This window comes from Lipophrys pholis (genome assembly GCF_963383615.2).
Source record: "Lipophrys pholis genome assembly, chromosome: 16".
In the NCBI taxonomy this organism is placed as follows: Eukaryota; Metazoa; Chordata; class Actinopteri; order Blenniiformes; family Blenniidae; genus Lipophrys; species Lipophrys pholis.
The window spans coordinates 10,248,929-10,266,126 of record NC_137634.1 but is presented as its reverse complement, the minus strand read 5'-3'; the positions used below and the strand labels follow the sequence as shown (position 1 = coordinate 10,266,126).

The following is a 17,198-nucleotide window of genomic DNA, read 5'->3' as shown; positions in this document are numbered from 1 at the left end:
CTTTTATCTTATTGTTATTGTCTTTCTTTCTTTTTTTAGCCACAGCAGCGACGCACACTCGAGTCCATTGTTTCTAAAAATATTCGTTGGAAAGAAGAGGACTTGTACCTCCTCAGACATGGCAGGATATTTACACTTGGGCTGGGGACTAAAATCATGATGATATACTCTGAAATTTTCTATTTCACAAATTTCATTCCTAGAGTGAACATGCAACAGTCAGTTGCTGTTTTTCGTGTTATACTTTGAAGCAGCGCTTGTCACATGGATATATAAAAATTTAATTAAATACAAATAAATAAATGAAAAAAGAAAATCCCATACACTGAAAAGTGCAAATGTACATTTGTTTACAGCATGACATATTCACTGTACAATCATTGATTATATACTCACATTATTTTATGCATTATAATAAGGATTACTAAGTAGCATAGTTTGAGTAAGAAATATTTCATAGCAAGTCTATTTGAAAATATTTGCATTGCCTTGTGACTAGGAGAGGCTTTTCTAACATTGCTGAGGGTGTGTGTGTGTGTGTGTGTGTGTGTGTGTGTGTGTGTGTGTGTGTGTGTGTGTGTGTGTGTGTGTGTGTGTGTGTGTGTGTGTGTGTGTGTGTGTGTGTGTGTGTGTGTGTGTGTGTGTGTGTGTGTGTGTGTGTGTGTGTGTGTGCGCGTGTGTGTGTGTGTGTGTGTCCCAGCATACATGTAAGTAGACATGAGGTGTGTGTGCAAACAAATAAAGCAGAGGAAACCCAAATCATTCTAGTTCAGAGGCACAAAAACTTGCCCAGCCAGCATTTCAAGTATCTAACATTGTTTTTGGACGACTCACATCTGTCAGACATCAGCGAAGCAGAGAGGAAGAGGGAGGAAGAACCGGGGTACTTTCGGTCGCAGCTCAGGGAGGAGGCAGCTAGAGTCATACGAGTGGAAACAAGCATTTTCAAAGAGTTGTGTCAAAACAGTGACACTGATTAGAGAAACATCACATTTTCTTTTTTCTTTTTAAACTGTAGTACAGTATATTGTTTGCTATTGCACTTCACTCACACGCCTGTTCCCCCTGCGATCAAGACAGCGCACCACCTCAGGCCGGAAGCTGCTCACCTGCTTTCACATTTTGCTCCAGGTTTTGCCGAACACTTTTTTATAGCAGAAACAAAGTTCAGTAAGAAACTGTCTTGCTTGCAGGTGTGGCCACGGGGGGGAATTCATATCAGTTCGGATTAAGCACTTCATCCCCCTTTTTCAAAGTATTCGACCACTGTCAGTGACGGGAGGGAAATTCTGCAAAAATAATCCACACTGGAAATGGAAAGCAGAGAAGGTCGTCCACTGGCAGTCGGTTTCTTTACATCGTGCTCCGCGGAGACAAGTTATCGGGTTCTTGGCAAAGATATCACATAAGACCATCGTGCAGGAGAGCGAGATAAGCCGCTGTTAGGCAAGGAGGGCATCCACGTAGAAGAGGGGAAATCTTGTTCCGGGATCGTTTTGTTGTGTTTGGATCAATCATGTACCAACTCACTGGATTCGGATGTTGGCCTCGGACTTGTTCTCAGGCACTGGATTGACAAGCTACAGTTTACTGGACACTCCTGCACCCAGACGCATTATATGGCTCCACTCCAGACTCCGGTATTAGCTTTGGGCTTTGGTGACTCATTCGTAGCAGAAATTTACAAACCCAAACATGCTGTCTGGTTCTTTGTTGGGTGTCCTGTTCATTTATGGTGCAGATACACAACGGCATAATATTAGTTTTTTGAATGTAATAGGAATTTGAGAAATTATGTTGCTTTGTGGTTAATTAGTAACGGGCAGGAGATAGAAGAACTATAGATTTTCTTTTTCTTGAATAGCAAATCATTTCAGTCTGTGTTATACTGTACAGTTTGGGAAATGATGCAGCACAGATTTCTGATGATGATATGTGCTGAATCTGTCTTTGTATATGTGGTAGAGACAGAGGAAGAGAGACTATATGGTTTCTTACTATCTCACACTGTCGGGATATGCACGAGCATCCAAATCCATCAGTGGCTGCGTTTGGAAACCTTAGCGCTCTGACTTGACTTTGTAGCGCAGGACCAAGTAAGTGGCCAGTCTGAGGACCAGGAAGAACACCCCCAGCACCATGAAGTCCACATAAAGCTTTGCATCCTCCACATCCAGCAGCTGCAGGACCTCCTCTGGCTTCTGAAACTTGCAGATAGGATCTGGACACTCCAGTTCTGACCGGTTCATCCCGTAGATCGAGAGAATCACCCCCTCAAAACCATACCTGAAACATCAAACACAAAGAAGAACATGAGAACACACTTATTTTACATCAATCCCCAACTAGAAGGTTCACATTGTGTTTTGGACTAATGTCAGATTAATGTTTTTTTTTTTACAGGTCGTGTTACAGGTCATTATTTATATTAGACCCCCGGAAGTATCAGGACGTATGTCGTTGTTAACATGCGGACCTGGAATAAAGCAGTCAACTGTGAACTGTGTAATGCGAAATAAGAACACCGCAGAAGTGAAAAACAGTACCTGACATAGGACACATAGGAGCTCCACTGCAGGTATTTGGGAATGGTGTCAAAATTGACAAAGAAGCCAGAGAAGAGCAGGACGGGTATGGCTGTGACTGGACCCACGAATGTTGCCACCTGTTAAACACAGCACAAGCATGAAACCTCCATTAAAAACATTGAAATCCATCTGATGAAAAACTTAACATTTTAGCCCTCACATCAGTATTTCAAACAAAGTGTTCCAATCTGTTCAATGGGAGTCGAGTTTGTCGTCAGAAAGTCATTCAAATGATTTTAAACAATTTTCATCTGACTGTTAAACATGGCAGCTATATGCAAACATTTTTTGTTGTTGTTTTACCCCTGAGCCTCCAATGACACACACTAGTGAAGATTTTACCACAAGAAGGTTTCGTCGCCTCAATCTCATAGAGTGTTGAGTTACATGACATACAAATTTTTGTTTATGATTACATGTAAAATCAAGAGAAATACTAGTCATGAATTTGGAAAAAAAAGAAAGGTTAGGGTCTGAAAATGAATAGATTTCACTTTTAGAGCAGAATTCACTTTTTTCAGTATTGTTTTGTTAATGTCCTTCACTTGGCACAAGAGCGGCTCGACGTGTTGACAAGGGACAGATTGGGGATCGAACTACCAACCTTGGAGTTGAACTATGACCCACTTTAGCAGTTGAGTGTGCTTACCTGCAGGGATGTGGATGCAGCTCCTATCAGGAGCCCCAGTGACTGGGCTACCAGGGCTGTGGAAGTGGACAAGGCTACGAAAAGCAGATAGCGGCCGGCTTCTGGAGGCTGTTCGGTCATCCAGTAGACTATACTACAGTACATGATGGGACAAATCACCTGTGGAAAGTCATTTTTAGATATATTTGGTCTAGACTGCGCTCAACACATGAATAAATGAATGCCAGAGAACTGAGAGATTACCTGGAACGGTATGTCAGCCATGGTTTTAGCCAAATAGTAGGCCTTCAGGCTGTACCAGTAGTTGAGATGTTCCCTCATAAACACTGACATCTCCAGAGGAACTGTGTACAAACAGCAGTGTTAAAATACTTTCCGCTTCGGCCACTCAAACACACACTCGACCATCTTAGCATCTTACAGGTCAGTACTGTTGGCATCAGTGCAGCAAACATGAGGAACAGCATGGAGAAGAAGAGAAAGCCAGTGTTGTTGAAAACCTTGCTGGCATCATTTCCAATTTTCAGGTAGAGCAGACCAATCAGCACTCCAACTGACAGATGGGACATCACCCTGAGGTGAGTAAGCACCTGGAAAGAAAACAACCAAAATATTAACACTACACACGTTCCGATAGTTTATGCCCAGTAATAAAAAGAAGTGCAAAATGTGCAGATGCATCTTATTTACCGTGTCCCTGCATATTGTAACAAAAGTCCTTTTGAAGAGGATACAGAATTGTGTGAATGTACTGGTGGCAAAGCTATGCTTCTCCAGGGTCCCAGTGTCCTATGGAATGATAGATGATGAGAACAAACAGTCAATGAAACACAAGAAGAAATTCTACAACTATCAACCATGAATAAACTAATGTGTACAGCAGTTGTACGTGGTAAAGTAAAACCACTGAAGAGCCAGATTCACACAATGAATACTCATATTCAGAATATTTGTCCTAAAAGGTATAGTTTGATATTGTGGTTTAAATAGTTTTAACTGTAGCTATGCAGGTCTTCTACCATCTGACAGAGGGTGCTGCACTACCCCCCGCAGCCCCCCACCTCCTAACCCTCCCCACTAACATTAAAATGAAAATGAAAAACATCATAATTATAAAACGCACGCTCTTTGTTGAAGCTTCAGCTTCCTGACGTTACATCAGCCCCACACTTTAAAAACCACAGATTTAAATGATATATGAGGCGAACACAGCATTGGCTCTTATTTCCTGTCAGCAGCAAAAACACTGCTCAGATTCGCTTTGTGTCATCAAGTAGAACGAGATGACAGAGGAAACTCAGTGTGTGAAATTATGGACTTTAGCCAACGATTAAATGCAAAAACAAGAATGTATAAGTGCCCCCCCACACACACACACACCTTTGTGTTTAAAATAGCACAATGAGAGAGAGGGAAAAAAGTTGTTATACAAGAGCGGTACCAGTCTTGTCACTCCACAACAAAGAATGTGGAAATAAATCAGAGGAATAGAAACAAAAAAATAAAACAGAAAAACCTGCATAATGGATCAGAAGAGATGAAGCAGCGCAGCTCTGGGTGGTTTGAATATGCAGCTTTAGCTGATAATAGCTAATAAAAAGTAACATAAGGCTGAGAAATGCCAAAAAGTGTTTTGTTTCAGTTTGGCCTACTATAGTTGAGCATTGTCGAAACACAATAAACACCATGCGATGCATATTTACAATTTCCAGGTTTGAAATGTGTTACCTCGCCTCTTTTATGTAACTCATTGCATCGTCTATTGTTTCATGGGTGAATTCAGTGTTGAAATGTTTGCATGTCTTATTTTACTTCGGTGCGTGGCACGTGAAAGGGCTGCCTTACTTACACTGTGACACTGAGAGGGGCAGGACGAGTCACTTTTGTCCCTGGAGTTCTTTTTGCCCTCCTCTGAGCACAGACCACCCTGGACCGCCTGAAACAGCACTTGATTCAGGTCTCCATATTCCCCTGACGCCACCTCGATGACTGGGCAAAGAGAGGACAAACTAGTAAGAACAAAAAAAAAGAAAGAAATCTGTGGAAAAAGACATGCATGCATGTATTTGACTTACTGAAATCAGCAGGATTGTGGTACGTGGGGCAGTGGAGGTTCAGACTCTTCAGATAAGGGATGAGGTAAGGGACGGTACCCTTGTATATGCACTGACCCTGACTGAGGATGTACAGCTGGTGGATGGACGAGGATTCCAGAGTGATGAACATAGCTTACAAGACAGTGACTCCCTGAATAATACATCAAGAACTTGCAAAACAACAGGACTGGATATCGACTGCTGGGCTGCTACGGGTGCACAAAGTGAATCATTCTAACCTGCGGTGACCCTGTAGCGCCGCATTATGTAATAATGGTGCAATATGCAATAATGCAATACATTCTTACCTCATTATGTGGTAATGCCACATTTTATGATATCAGTCTTGAACGCATTTCATAATAAATTTTGCTGCATTTTGTAATAATTTGTTACATTTAGCAACAGTTATTACAAAATATGGGTGTTCCACTTTTTTTTTTTTGTTAAGAAAATGCAATAATTTGGTCAGTTATGTAATATACTTTGTCCTTTATGTGTATACATGATTCTATGTTTAATAATTGGGAAAAATTTAAATTCCCTATTTGGACTAGCATTATATGTTAGTCTGCTCTTGTCCAGCCATGGTAGAATGCAGGGCTCTAAATCTGGTTTTAACTGGCGGCTGGTAGATTTTTAACGTTACAAGCCAACAAGTATTTCCATCAGCCATTTCTTTTTTTCGCGAATACATGAAACCAGATTGTAAGTGCCACTGAGTGCATTCAATCATTTAACCTGCATTTTGTAGTAACTGTTTCATAGTTTATTACGAAATGCGTTCAAGACTTTTATTTCAAAATGTGGCAGATTATTACAAAATGCAGCGTTATTACATAATGAGGTGAAAATGTATTACATTATTACATATTGCACCATTATTACATAATGTGGCACTACAGACCCATCTGAGCAGCAGTCAATGGAGGGTTAGACGGGTACAGCAGTAAAAGCACGGCAGTTACCTTATCAAACATCTCAAAGAGCTTGGCACTTGGTTGGTGGATAGTGCAGATTATCGTCCTCCCTCCCAGAGCCAGAGACTTCATGAGGGAAACTACCTGGAAGCACGACGCGCTGTCCAGGCCACTGGCATTCGAAAAGGAGATGAACAGAGAGATGCATGTCATGTAAAGATTTATTGGTAAAGTGACCATGTTTAGTAACTTCTGCATGTTCCCCTGTTTCCTTTCAACTACTTGATGAAAGTCAGATATTACAGGATTATTACATTGTGATGTTGTGCTGCTTATAGTGTATTTTGCTTTCTGAGTCGTTAAAAGTATCTTCACCTTCAGCAAAGTATTGTACAAATAAAACCAGCGAAACTTTTTATAGTACACCCCAAATGCTTTCAACAAGTCATATTGATTTGTTTTCTTTGCAAATTATGCATTATGTAGTGATAAAAGACATATAGACAACGGTCCACTATGGCAAGTAGCCAACTGTTTATAGTACTTGTGAGAAACATATTCGGTGTTGAAACTTTTTCAGAGAGAAATTGAGTTTAAAATTCAGTTATTTGAAATTGAATTGCTGAGCCATTGTCAGTCAATGGCACATAATGATGAATCACACTGACTTTAAAGCATCACAATTAGATTACATTTTGTGCTTTAGCATCATATCAATGAATGACAGATTTAATAATTCACTGGGCAAGTAACTATTTTTGGACAACTTCCACAAATATTCTAAACAAGTCTAAGTTTAAGACAAACGCAAAATTTGTGATACAATAGTTGAGCTATATCTGAAAAAAACCAAGAAAAAAACCAAGAGGCTTCTGCTTTAGAGTTCTCGTTATGAAATAAACAGGATTTTTGTGTCCCTTTGCTTTCACAATCAATATTTAGTTCAGATCAATCATCAATCATCAATGATCCATTAAACTGAAGAATATGAAAGAACATATAAAAACAGATATATCTGATCATGTGTACATTTAACATTAAACAAGTTTAAGTTATGTCCATTTATTAAAGATAACAGACAATAACCCTTAATTGTGTTTAGGATGCTACGTCAGGATTGTAGTATGAAACATTTCCTGTTTAGAAAAATAAATGAAGCCATAAAATCATGATCCATGTGGGGTTTTGGTCATTCTTCCCGATACCTGGTGGGTTCATCAAAGAACATGACGGGCGGGTTGTTGACCAGCTCCAAAGCAATGGCAAGTCTTTTACACTGACCACCGGAGAGAGCGTTGGTGCGTGTCTGAGCGCACTCCTGCAGGCCCAGAGCCGTCAGGATTTCATCCACCTTCGACCCAAACAAATGATGGAGCACATTGACACACATAGTCAAAAAGGTTTGTGGGTAATAAATCTTCTTTAACGGCATATTGTGACCTTAAACCCTAATATTGATGTGTGTTGTACAGGGGTGTAGAAGGAAGTGGCTAAAGGCAGTGGTTGTCAATCAACGTGTTCTGTTTTTTGTGATGCTGCTCAAGATATTTTGGTGTTTTTTGGGGGGGCTTATGTGATACATTTCAAATTATAAAAGACAAGAAAATCAAACTAAAAGTTAGCTTTCATACTATACAGTATACAATTTTAACCGCAATGAGACACATTCCCGTTCTCTTGCCTTCGCCTCCTCTCTACATATAAATGTACCATCATCAATATAGTCAAACTCACCAGCTCTGTTTTGACCTGCATGCTCTCATTCAGTTTCAGATTGGCTGAAACCTGAAAGACAGACTTGATTTCAGAGATTCTCTTCTCGACACAAGTGGTTTTGCAATTAGTCAATGAACCTCACCATCATGGCCTCCCTCGCCGTGAGGTGTGGCAGCAGCATGTCATCCTGCATTATGTAGCAGGACATCTTTCTGAATGTCCTTAAGTCTCTTGGTCGGCCGTTCACCATGATGGTGCCTTTCATACCAGTCTCCCTGTTTACAGAGAGACATTTATTAAGTTTTAAATAGACCTAATGCACATTGCATTACGTGACATAAACCTCCACAGCCCCAGATCTCACCTGTAACCTGCCAGAATATTCATCAAAGTGGATTTCCCGGCACCAGAAGGCCCCATGATGCCGATCAGCTCTCTGCTGCTAAATCTTCCGGACAAACACTTAAGGAGAGCTTTGTAACCTGATAAAGAGAGAAGAAGAAATATTTATGTATCTTTAAATGGTTTGGCATTGGCATTATGTTCTTTCTTCTAATAATGTCCACATCTTACATTCATTCAATTGTTTTATGAATTAGAGATGCCACACGACCCTGAAAAAACCCAAGCATGTACAAAGAAAACAGGCAGTGGCCGCTGGTGATAAATGTCTTAGGTGGGCCTCTTCATTATTATTTCAGCCAATGTTCACTTCATTTAAATACAGTGTGTTTAAAAACCACATTACAACAATCTTGCCTTTTTTAGATTGAGAGAGGCCTCTGGTGATGAAACATTATAGTTCTTTTAAACAGATAGTGAATGGAGAGCACTTATTAAGACTTTTTTAATAACATACTTGTAAACAAAAAGAAGCAAAGGCTTCATTAGTGCCTTTTAGAAAATCAATGTGCTTTGGTTCTGGTTTACATGAAATGACAGTTTGTCTGAGTTTAGGAAAAACAAAAGGAATATCAGGTACCTACATTTGCAAACAACACATCAATGCATCTTTCAAAGCATTTTAGAATGCTCTCTTGGCCAGCCACCACTATATGTTAAAAAAATGAGACCAAATTAGATTACTTTCAGTGTTCAGTTATCTTTACCCGATGATATGAGGTCATGGACAGTCCACTTGTTCAGTTACGTGTCTGCTCATTTTTAAACATCCTTTTAACCTCGTGACAGTAGAAAAGATTAGCGGCTGTTCTGTTTCGGTCTAATATCTTGAGCCGTGTGGCACTCTGAAAGTCGGTTCACCGAGTTTTTAAGTACTTCATCATGATTTTTGAAGATAGCAAGAACAATTTTACTCTATCAGAGCTAATCACAGTCTGTCGAATCTGAATACCAAGAACTCTCACAAAGAGATGACAACATAGTCAATCAAGTGGTCAAGAAAATGTCTTGTTACACTGTCCCTGTTAGCAGTGATTATAGAAACCTGTGAAAAAAAATGACATTCTGGGAAGTGTGAACTCGAAACAAGTGCATATGCAGCTATCTGTGACTCAAGAAAAGACAATACTTAAAGTGAAGTTGGCAGCAAAGACGGCACCAAACCAAAACAAAACAAAACACTGCATTGTCGGAGGGCTGGGCATCAGGTGAAAAGCAAAGCAGAGCTGGGGGACAAAGGAAAAGTACGCCACGCTATTGAGGATTTCAGATTAGGGTGTATTCACGAGCGCCAACGGAAACACAGCGTCAGTTTCCTACAGCAGTTTTAAGAACGGTTGCTGTGGTCTGGCCTGCAAATGAAGAAGACTGAGGTTGTTATGATGCATTTACTAACCTCGGTGGTTCGTGAAGCACAGCAGGGACAGTACAACACTCAGCCTGATAGCTGACATAGATTGTGAAAGCTTCTAGAAATGGAAAGTTAAAAGGGGCTGTAAGCATCCTGCTTGCTGTCACCTTTGACTCCCTCGCCTTACTCATCTCTCCAGGGTCCATACGAGCACTTGTTCCTGTCTTGAGCTGTGTAATTAGGGTCTCAACAGAGCTGCCTACCAGCCACCTTAAACCTTCCTTGAGTGAAGCACCTGATGGCAGCGTCCCCTCCTCCTCCTCCTCACACAGCTATTACATCAGACAACCTCCACTCAGACAGTGGAGGCTGTCTGATGTCGGTGAAGCAGCCATGCCCCGGTATGTGGTGCATACTGATGATCTAACCACTGCTGTAGGTCACGCATGATAATGGTCTCATCTGTGAGAGCGTGCTGGCTCACGAGGGCTTTGCTGTCCACCCCCGACGCCCCCAGAGATGCACAAACATAACAGCAGATGACAGTGTAGTCTCAGTGAGTCCAGCCTGATCTCACAGGTGATCTCACAGTGGAGTCAGATGAATGGGGTGTGGTCGGCGCATGACTCAAACGGAGGACCATAACAAAAAAATCAACACAGGTCGTACAACACAGTAAGACCTTCAATTAAGGACAAAAGAGATATTAATCATAACAAACTCAGTTTTATATTAAATACTAATGATGGGATGTGCTGCTGATGTATAAAGTCATGCTTAAAAAAGTGGTGCATCAGTGTACAGACTCTGCGCTGCCTTAAACAACATACTTAAAGCTGCAGAGTAATGCACATATTTCAGTTCATGCATTATCATTTGTCAAGTATAGCATATCTACTTTACCCACAATGCAACTTTACCACCCACAGTTCAGTCGCAGAACTGAGATGTGTTATAAAAGTGGCAGCTAATGTAGATGTGGACGGAGCTACATAATTCTCATAAGTTCACTCTTTTCTAACATGATGCCCTAATGCATACACAACATTATGAGTAATTCTAGTCCGAGGAGCAAACCTAATAGAGCATAGAGGACATTATTAAATGAATTTGTCCAAGCTGTGAAATTACACACAGGGTAAAATGGAAATGAACAAATGTAAGAACCCAAATGAAGCAATGAGATGTGTCGTTGATTACTTGTGAGTCGTCTCCTCCTCCCACATCAGAATGATCAGTAAATGAAAGGCTAGGAAATGTTGCCTTTGCAATTAACTTATTATTATATTTTTACTGTTAATAGACTGTAAAACTGTGAGTTCAGTTTTGTTTAAGCCAAACACGCTTTGAACAGCATTTCTTTTAATTCCCTGTTGGTCCTAATAATACATTTTCAAAACTGTACTCCCAAATAATTTCAACATTTTAGTGCTGAAGAAGGACCTGCTTCCGTATATTAGAGTTATCATGTGCATGGCAAAGCATTTTTAAAAAAAGCACTGGTGAGGATGCACAGAGCAATTAAAGCTGTGTCTCCGCATAAGAACAACCCTCCTGTTCTCCCCTCTAACATACGGAGATCAGTAGTGCAGGTGCAGAAAAGCAGCACTTAGTAAATCGCCTTAAGGCATGTAAACATTTCCTGCTCACCCTCCCACTGCTCGTCCTTCCCCTTCCAAGGCTGGGCTAGTGTTTCACCATCTATCTCCCGAGGGAGGAGAATACCTTCAACATGAAAGCGGGTCACGCTGGCTTCATCCGAGCACCGATAAATGGATGGCCCCAACAAGAGTAACCTACGATAACAAATGCAACAGGGGGCAGCTCATACATCAGCCAACCCTCCTGAACCCTCTTACAATAAAAGGACTAAAGTCTACATTCACTGCAGTTGCAAGAGCTTCCTTCTACTGATCTTTTCTTGTCGAACAGGGACTTTTCAAGGGATGACTCACAAGTAATGTGATTCAAAGACTAAAACACATTAAAACACAAATGACATCATGGGCTCATTGGGTCGAGGCTACACGTCATACACTTTCTCCTCTTTCCTCACTAACAGCCGTGTACATATAAGTCTGCAGAAAGGACATAGATTTAAAAAAAAAAAAAAAATCACTGACAATGAAATGAAGGAGCCGCACAACAGTTCTAAGCTGCATGTGATGACGCCTGTTTTGCAGCTTTGATCAGAGAGCTAAGGCAGAAGCTCTGAGCTTAGCTTGTTAAATAAGTCGCAAACTGTGACGAGCCCCACAGTGTGAACTACAACATATGTCAGGAATAAAGAACGCTCGATTAATAATATTGAGTGAAGGCTAATGTTTAGCAAAAGAGTGGCAGAGTGTGTTTAAAGGTTCCCTGAGAAATGTGATCCAAATCTCAGCTGCATTCGACACCGCGTACACAATGCCTTTGTCAAATTTGTGAAGCTTGGAGAAAAAGACTTTCTAGTCACACATCGTCAGCCTGATGAGCTCAAGCAGACACCCCCAAGAGCCAACGCAAATTAAAACACAAACTGCAGGTTGCCCGTGAGTAGACCAGTGAAGGAAAACATGGTAATCAAAGCACAGCCAAAAGTTACTGATTCCCTCCTACGAGACCCCCAATAGCTTTCATTCAAGCCACAATCCTTTTTAATGCTGTACACATGCAGAAGCCTCACAATAGAACAGCTGGCACGCCTCTGCCAGACTTTCATGTCAATATTACACAAGACTTAAAATAACACAACCTGCAATACTTCATGTAAAGCCCTCCCAAGGATATGATGTGGACAATGTAAAGAACGAAACCATCTGAAGCACCCACTTCCCACCCTGCTGAACACACAGGGCGAGACCAGGGCAGCTAATTGTAAACAGTTTGCATAAGGAGGTTTTGTTTGATGGACAGCGAGAGGCAAAGGTCGCCTCAGTGATAAGGGCAATGAGTTGAAAAACGTCATATTTCACGAACAGATCGTGGGCTTGACTCTCTGTCACCGCCTATCGTCACACAACACAGGAAGAAGACAGCCAAGCACTGTGCCAACCTGCAAGTGTAAATTATTTACTATGTCTAAACTCTGCTGAGTGCAGCAAAGCTTACAGGCCCACAGGCTGATACAGCATGGCGAGAGATTGAAGGCCTAAGTGTTCATGGGTAACTACCGGACCTGGGCCGCGTGTGGCAGGAAAATGGAGCGAGACAACAAAGACAACTGAGGAAAAATATTTTTCTCAAATGTCAGGTATAGGCTTTTAAAGGCCTCCCATGAAATTTCTGCTCGCCAGTTATCGATCGCCAAGGGTGGAGTTTGCTCTGCCCATCCATCAAGGTTACTATGTGAACGGCGCTGACAGTACCTCGCCTCCTCCACCAGGGACCCTCCCGGATGGTGTAAGAGAGCTCAATAAACTCCAGGTCCACGGCAGAGCGGCGTGGGAGGTGGGAGAAGCGCTGAGCCTCAGTGATGTGGTTCTCCACTTTCTTCAGGTGGGTGAGCAGGGGAGCCTCCTGAGGGGCTCCGCCGGGGAGCTTGGCCTCCTCCATGGGGATGCTGACGGAGCCCTGCTCCATTGTCTTTTCTGCCATGCTGAAAAGCTGCAAAGAGGAGCAGACATCCTGTATCAGAGCAAGATTTAACAAAATGATAGTGCCCCCCTGCCTCATGATCCTACTTTTTATTTTAAAAAAACTTTGATTCTAAATGTATATCAAGGTTTTGTTGTTGTTTTTGTTTAGTTTGTGAGGAATCATTTGCAAACTGATACATGTTGAAGTGCTGTATACATTTATTTAGAAATCATTGAAGACTCATGACTGATGCTGCAATAAAGACTAGACATTCAATTGATTTGGATTGTTTTCTTAAGAACTAATAGTGCAGTATAGGAATTTATCACCTCTGCAAACAAGTGGACACAGAGGTGTGCTCCACGAACGATTTTAGGATTCCTGCACACATCATCTTAAAACAAGGTTCTGGACATTGATCTGATTAGGATTGTTTTCTATGGACTGGCTGCTGCGAGGCAATGAGATTCAGAGTGTGGGGAGCTGGGATCTGGTTTCAGTCCTGCAGCATGCTTACAGGACTGCTGATTCACATGAATTTCCTCCTCGACGAGGCGGCCTGTCTGAAGTGTAAACTGAAAAGCCAAAGTGAGTTGAAACTGAAAAGAAAAACACAGTTTGTCGATAAATGATCAATCCACAATGAGAATCTAGTAAATATTACGTCACTGATGGGGGAAAACATTAATATCTAAAAGATCTAAAGTTATTTTTGTGGCCCTGATCACATTATTATAAATAATAAACATATGACTGTGTAATTATTCAATAATTGTAACTCAGAAACAGATTATGTGTGTGTGTCTGACTGCTAATAATTCATGATTGACAGCAGACTTTCTAACAGTACGCAACATGACATATTGTATTTTGATGTAAACAACAGCCTGTAACTGTATAGTTTGCGTTATGGTGTGAAACAAAACAAAAAAATAGGAAAAATGTAGAAGATATTTATTCATGACTGTTTGTAAAAGCGGAAAACAATTGTAACAAAAACATGGACCTCAGACTTGTAACCCAATTTTTGCAGAAGCATGTTCTCTGAGGTTCTATTCTTTCCAGGCTGCATTAGCAAATCTAATGAATTTACTGGATATTTATAGAAATGTGTACACTAGAGTAAAAACAAAAACGTTTTTGAGTATCTACCTGTTTTAAAAGGACCCATTAAACTTACCATGCTGAGCAATTTACATCACCAACCCGGTAACATCATATCTTTACACTGCAAACCAACCAAACCTGATGCTTATTAGATTTATTTTGATGTATTTTGAGAATAATTATTTAGCTTTCCTGCATGTTGTCATCCAATGTACATCTCCGATTATGTAACACAACAAACAAACCAAACAACAGTGAAAAGAAGGCTATTTCCAAATAGTTAAGGTCATTATCTCTAATTTATTTTATTAAAAGAAAATTGTGATTAAGCAGGCTGGAAATTGTTGCTAATTATAATCCACAATGCCACAATGCAAATAGCTCCCTTCTGGATGAATAAAACAGGCCAAACAGCTCAATATGACAAATGAGTCGATCATCCTCGACACCCTATCCAAACTTTGATCAGTTTAAGAACATTAATCCTCATAATATCATCTTTCTAAAAGGATGACAGAGGAAAATGACTTACAAGAAAGGCATGGGAAGCTGTAAACATGATCACTGATAACAAGCATGTATTATTGTCATGCAATACCCTGCAGTCTTGTAGTACACTCCCACCAACTGTCTACTATCCATGACCTACTGTATGTGTAATAAAATATCTTCACGTGAAGTGGTCCAGAGATGAAAATTGACCATGGCTTCTATTGATCGCTGCCATTAGTGAATTTCCATTACCAGGCTGCATATAAGCCATGTAAAACACTGAGAGACTTTAATGGCCTCTCAGTCAGAGGAAGGCCTCCATGTCCCGTCATGTGCCGCCCCAAAGGCAGGACACGTGAGCACACATAGCCAGAGATAGTAAAAGTCTCCCCTTGGTGGATGAAATATGGTGATTAAATGTATCTGTGTAGTTGTGCATTGATGTGGTCATTCTGTGTTCTGCATAGACTTTGGAGGGACATGGGAGGGTGCGCTTCAAAAAGCACCTGTAAACAGTAAACTGATGAAGATGAAAACACAATTTTAACCTGGAAAAACAGCAACAGTCGGAAGTGAGTTTTGAATGTAGGTGAGTCACACACAAGTCTGATCGGAAGACATATTTGTGGGAAATTCACCAATCAGTTCTGGTTTGTTACATTACACATGCACACTGAGCACACAGGCAAACAATTGAACATACTTATTATTGTATGTTGTATGATGGAGGTGAGCAGCTCACCCCTGGTTTTCCACTCCTGGACGAGAGCAACAGTGCTCAGTTGATCCCCTCAGACAAAACAGCCCAATCCGTCCACATGAGATGCTCTTTCAAACAGTCCCAGCCAGGCAATAATAAGAAAAACAAAACAAACACACTCACACACACACAAATTAAGATGCTCACTGTGCACCACAGTCTCAGAAAAATCCGGATTGGCTGTGGGGCACTGAAGGACCGAGCTGTATTCTTCTTATCGATATCTCTTGGGGTGCGGCGCACATCATCCCGCATCCACTACAGCAACCCCTGAGATTAGAATCATGTCCGGCCTCAGACTATGGCTGCATCCCGGAGAATCGTCAGGGGACCTGTCATGTTTTCCCTCGCCACGATTATTATTATTATTCTTCCCTTCATGAAATCCGTCCGATAACGCCTGCTCACGTACATCTCCCTCCGCACGGTGTGCTGATGGCAATCTTTACTCCCCGGACATCTGGAATCGAACAGGGGACTGAAAAGGCTCCAAAACAGTGGTGCAGATGCTTGAGCAGCATCAGCTGCAGCTCGATGGAGCAGCCGCCGTCATCCTCTCACCGGCTCGTGCGTCTGTGCGCTGCGCACCGTGCGCACGCCGGTCCGGGATGCAGGGCGTTGCTGAGAGGATGCTGTGGAGGAAACACTGTTTAGATTCGCATATTTCTCTCTCTGCACCTCCACCATCTCCTAATAACCAACATAAAGAGAGAAAAAAAATAGAAAGTGTTTTGTCGCGGGATCATTAATATTGGACTCATGTCCAACTTCCTGTCGGGACATTTTGCGGTGTTGTGCTGATTTAATGCTGGGACGCTCTCCTAAGAGTTGGGAGGCACTTCATTGGTAATTATAGTTATACAATTGAGACTGATTTATTAAAAGCTTCACATTTCGTTGTTTGTTTTTCTACTTTTAGTTCTTGGATAATAAAGGAAGAGGGAGTAAAGCTGTGCAGTGAAATCCAGTCTCTATTATTGATCAAATATCCCTTCCTGTCAGACTGTGTTGGTTGATAAATTGGTTTGATGTGTGTTCTCCCTGCTGCTGACAGTGGGAGTAAACCTGAGGGGAGATTTTTTTTAGGGGGGGTGAGATTTGAAGATGTAGGCTCCTCTGTCTCTTTAAAGGCCGCACCTGCGCAGCTGCCGGGTGCTGATGCTGCAGTGCCCGGGTTATTTTCGGTAAAACAGCCGGGGTTACTCGCGTTCAAGCGGGACCTACACGGCTTACATCACCCATGAGAGGGAATCAAAACCATTTTTAGCCAATCGCACCTTCCTCTTTAATCAGACCCGGTTTAAAACGAGCATCTCTCTCTGTGTGACTTACCTCCTGATTGTGGCTAATATTATCACTCGGGGCTGGAATCTGAGACACATCCACACACAAAAAAAAAGAAAGAAAAAAAAAAGGTTAATAGCAATTCATCACACCGTCTTTAAGATAAATTTACGTGACAATACTTTTTCTTCTTTTTACCTTGGTGTAATGAAGACAAGTCAGTTTGGACCTGTGGCATATAAACAGCAGGAGGATGATCCTCACCATCACAC

At 41.4% G+C, this 17,198-nt stretch overlaps 1 protein-coding gene across 1 annotated transcript; it reads right to left on the bottom strand.

Annotated features, from left to right (window-relative positions):
• Positions 1–1,009: 1,009 nt before the first annotated feature.
• abcg4a (ATP-binding cassette, sub-family G (WHITE), member 4a) lies at positions 1,010–16,224 on the bottom strand. Its single transcript, XM_080483461.1, has 15 exons — positions 15,586–16,224; positions 13,073–13,310; positions 8,334–8,451; positions 8,112–8,244; positions 7,988–8,038; positions 7,459–7,604; positions 6,302–6,425; positions 5,313–5,427; positions 5,087–5,226; positions 3,928–4,026; positions 3,659–3,827; positions 3,481–3,581; positions 3,238–3,396; positions 2,547–2,665; positions 1,010–2,286 (listed from the first exon to the last, which is right to left on the bottom strand). The coding sequence occupies exons 2-15, from the start codon at positions 13,299–13,301 to the stop codon at positions 2,061–2,063; spliced, it is 1,929 nt and encodes a 642-aa protein (XP_080339587.1). The 5' UTR covers positions 13,302–13,310; positions 15,586–16,224; the 3' UTR covers positions 1,010–2,060.
• Between the last annotated feature and the right edge of the window lie 974 nt (positions 16,225–17,198).

What these genes read in the sequence shown, in the direction of transcription:
- abcg4a (XM_080483461.1), bottom strand. Translation starts at nt 13,301, where the DNA reads ATGGCAGAAAAGACAATGGAGCAGGGCTCCGTCAGCATCCCCATGGAG. An exon ending in TGGCTGACATACCGTTCCAG is followed by an intron (nt 3,397 to 3,480) that starts GTAATCTCTCAG and finishes GACTTTCCACAG; the next exon opens with GTGATTTGTCCCATCATGTA. An exon ending in CTGCATCCACATCCCTGCAG is followed by an intron (nt 2,666 to 3,237) that starts GTAAGCACACTC and finishes TGTGTTTAACAG; the next exon opens with GTGGCAACATTCGTGGGTCC.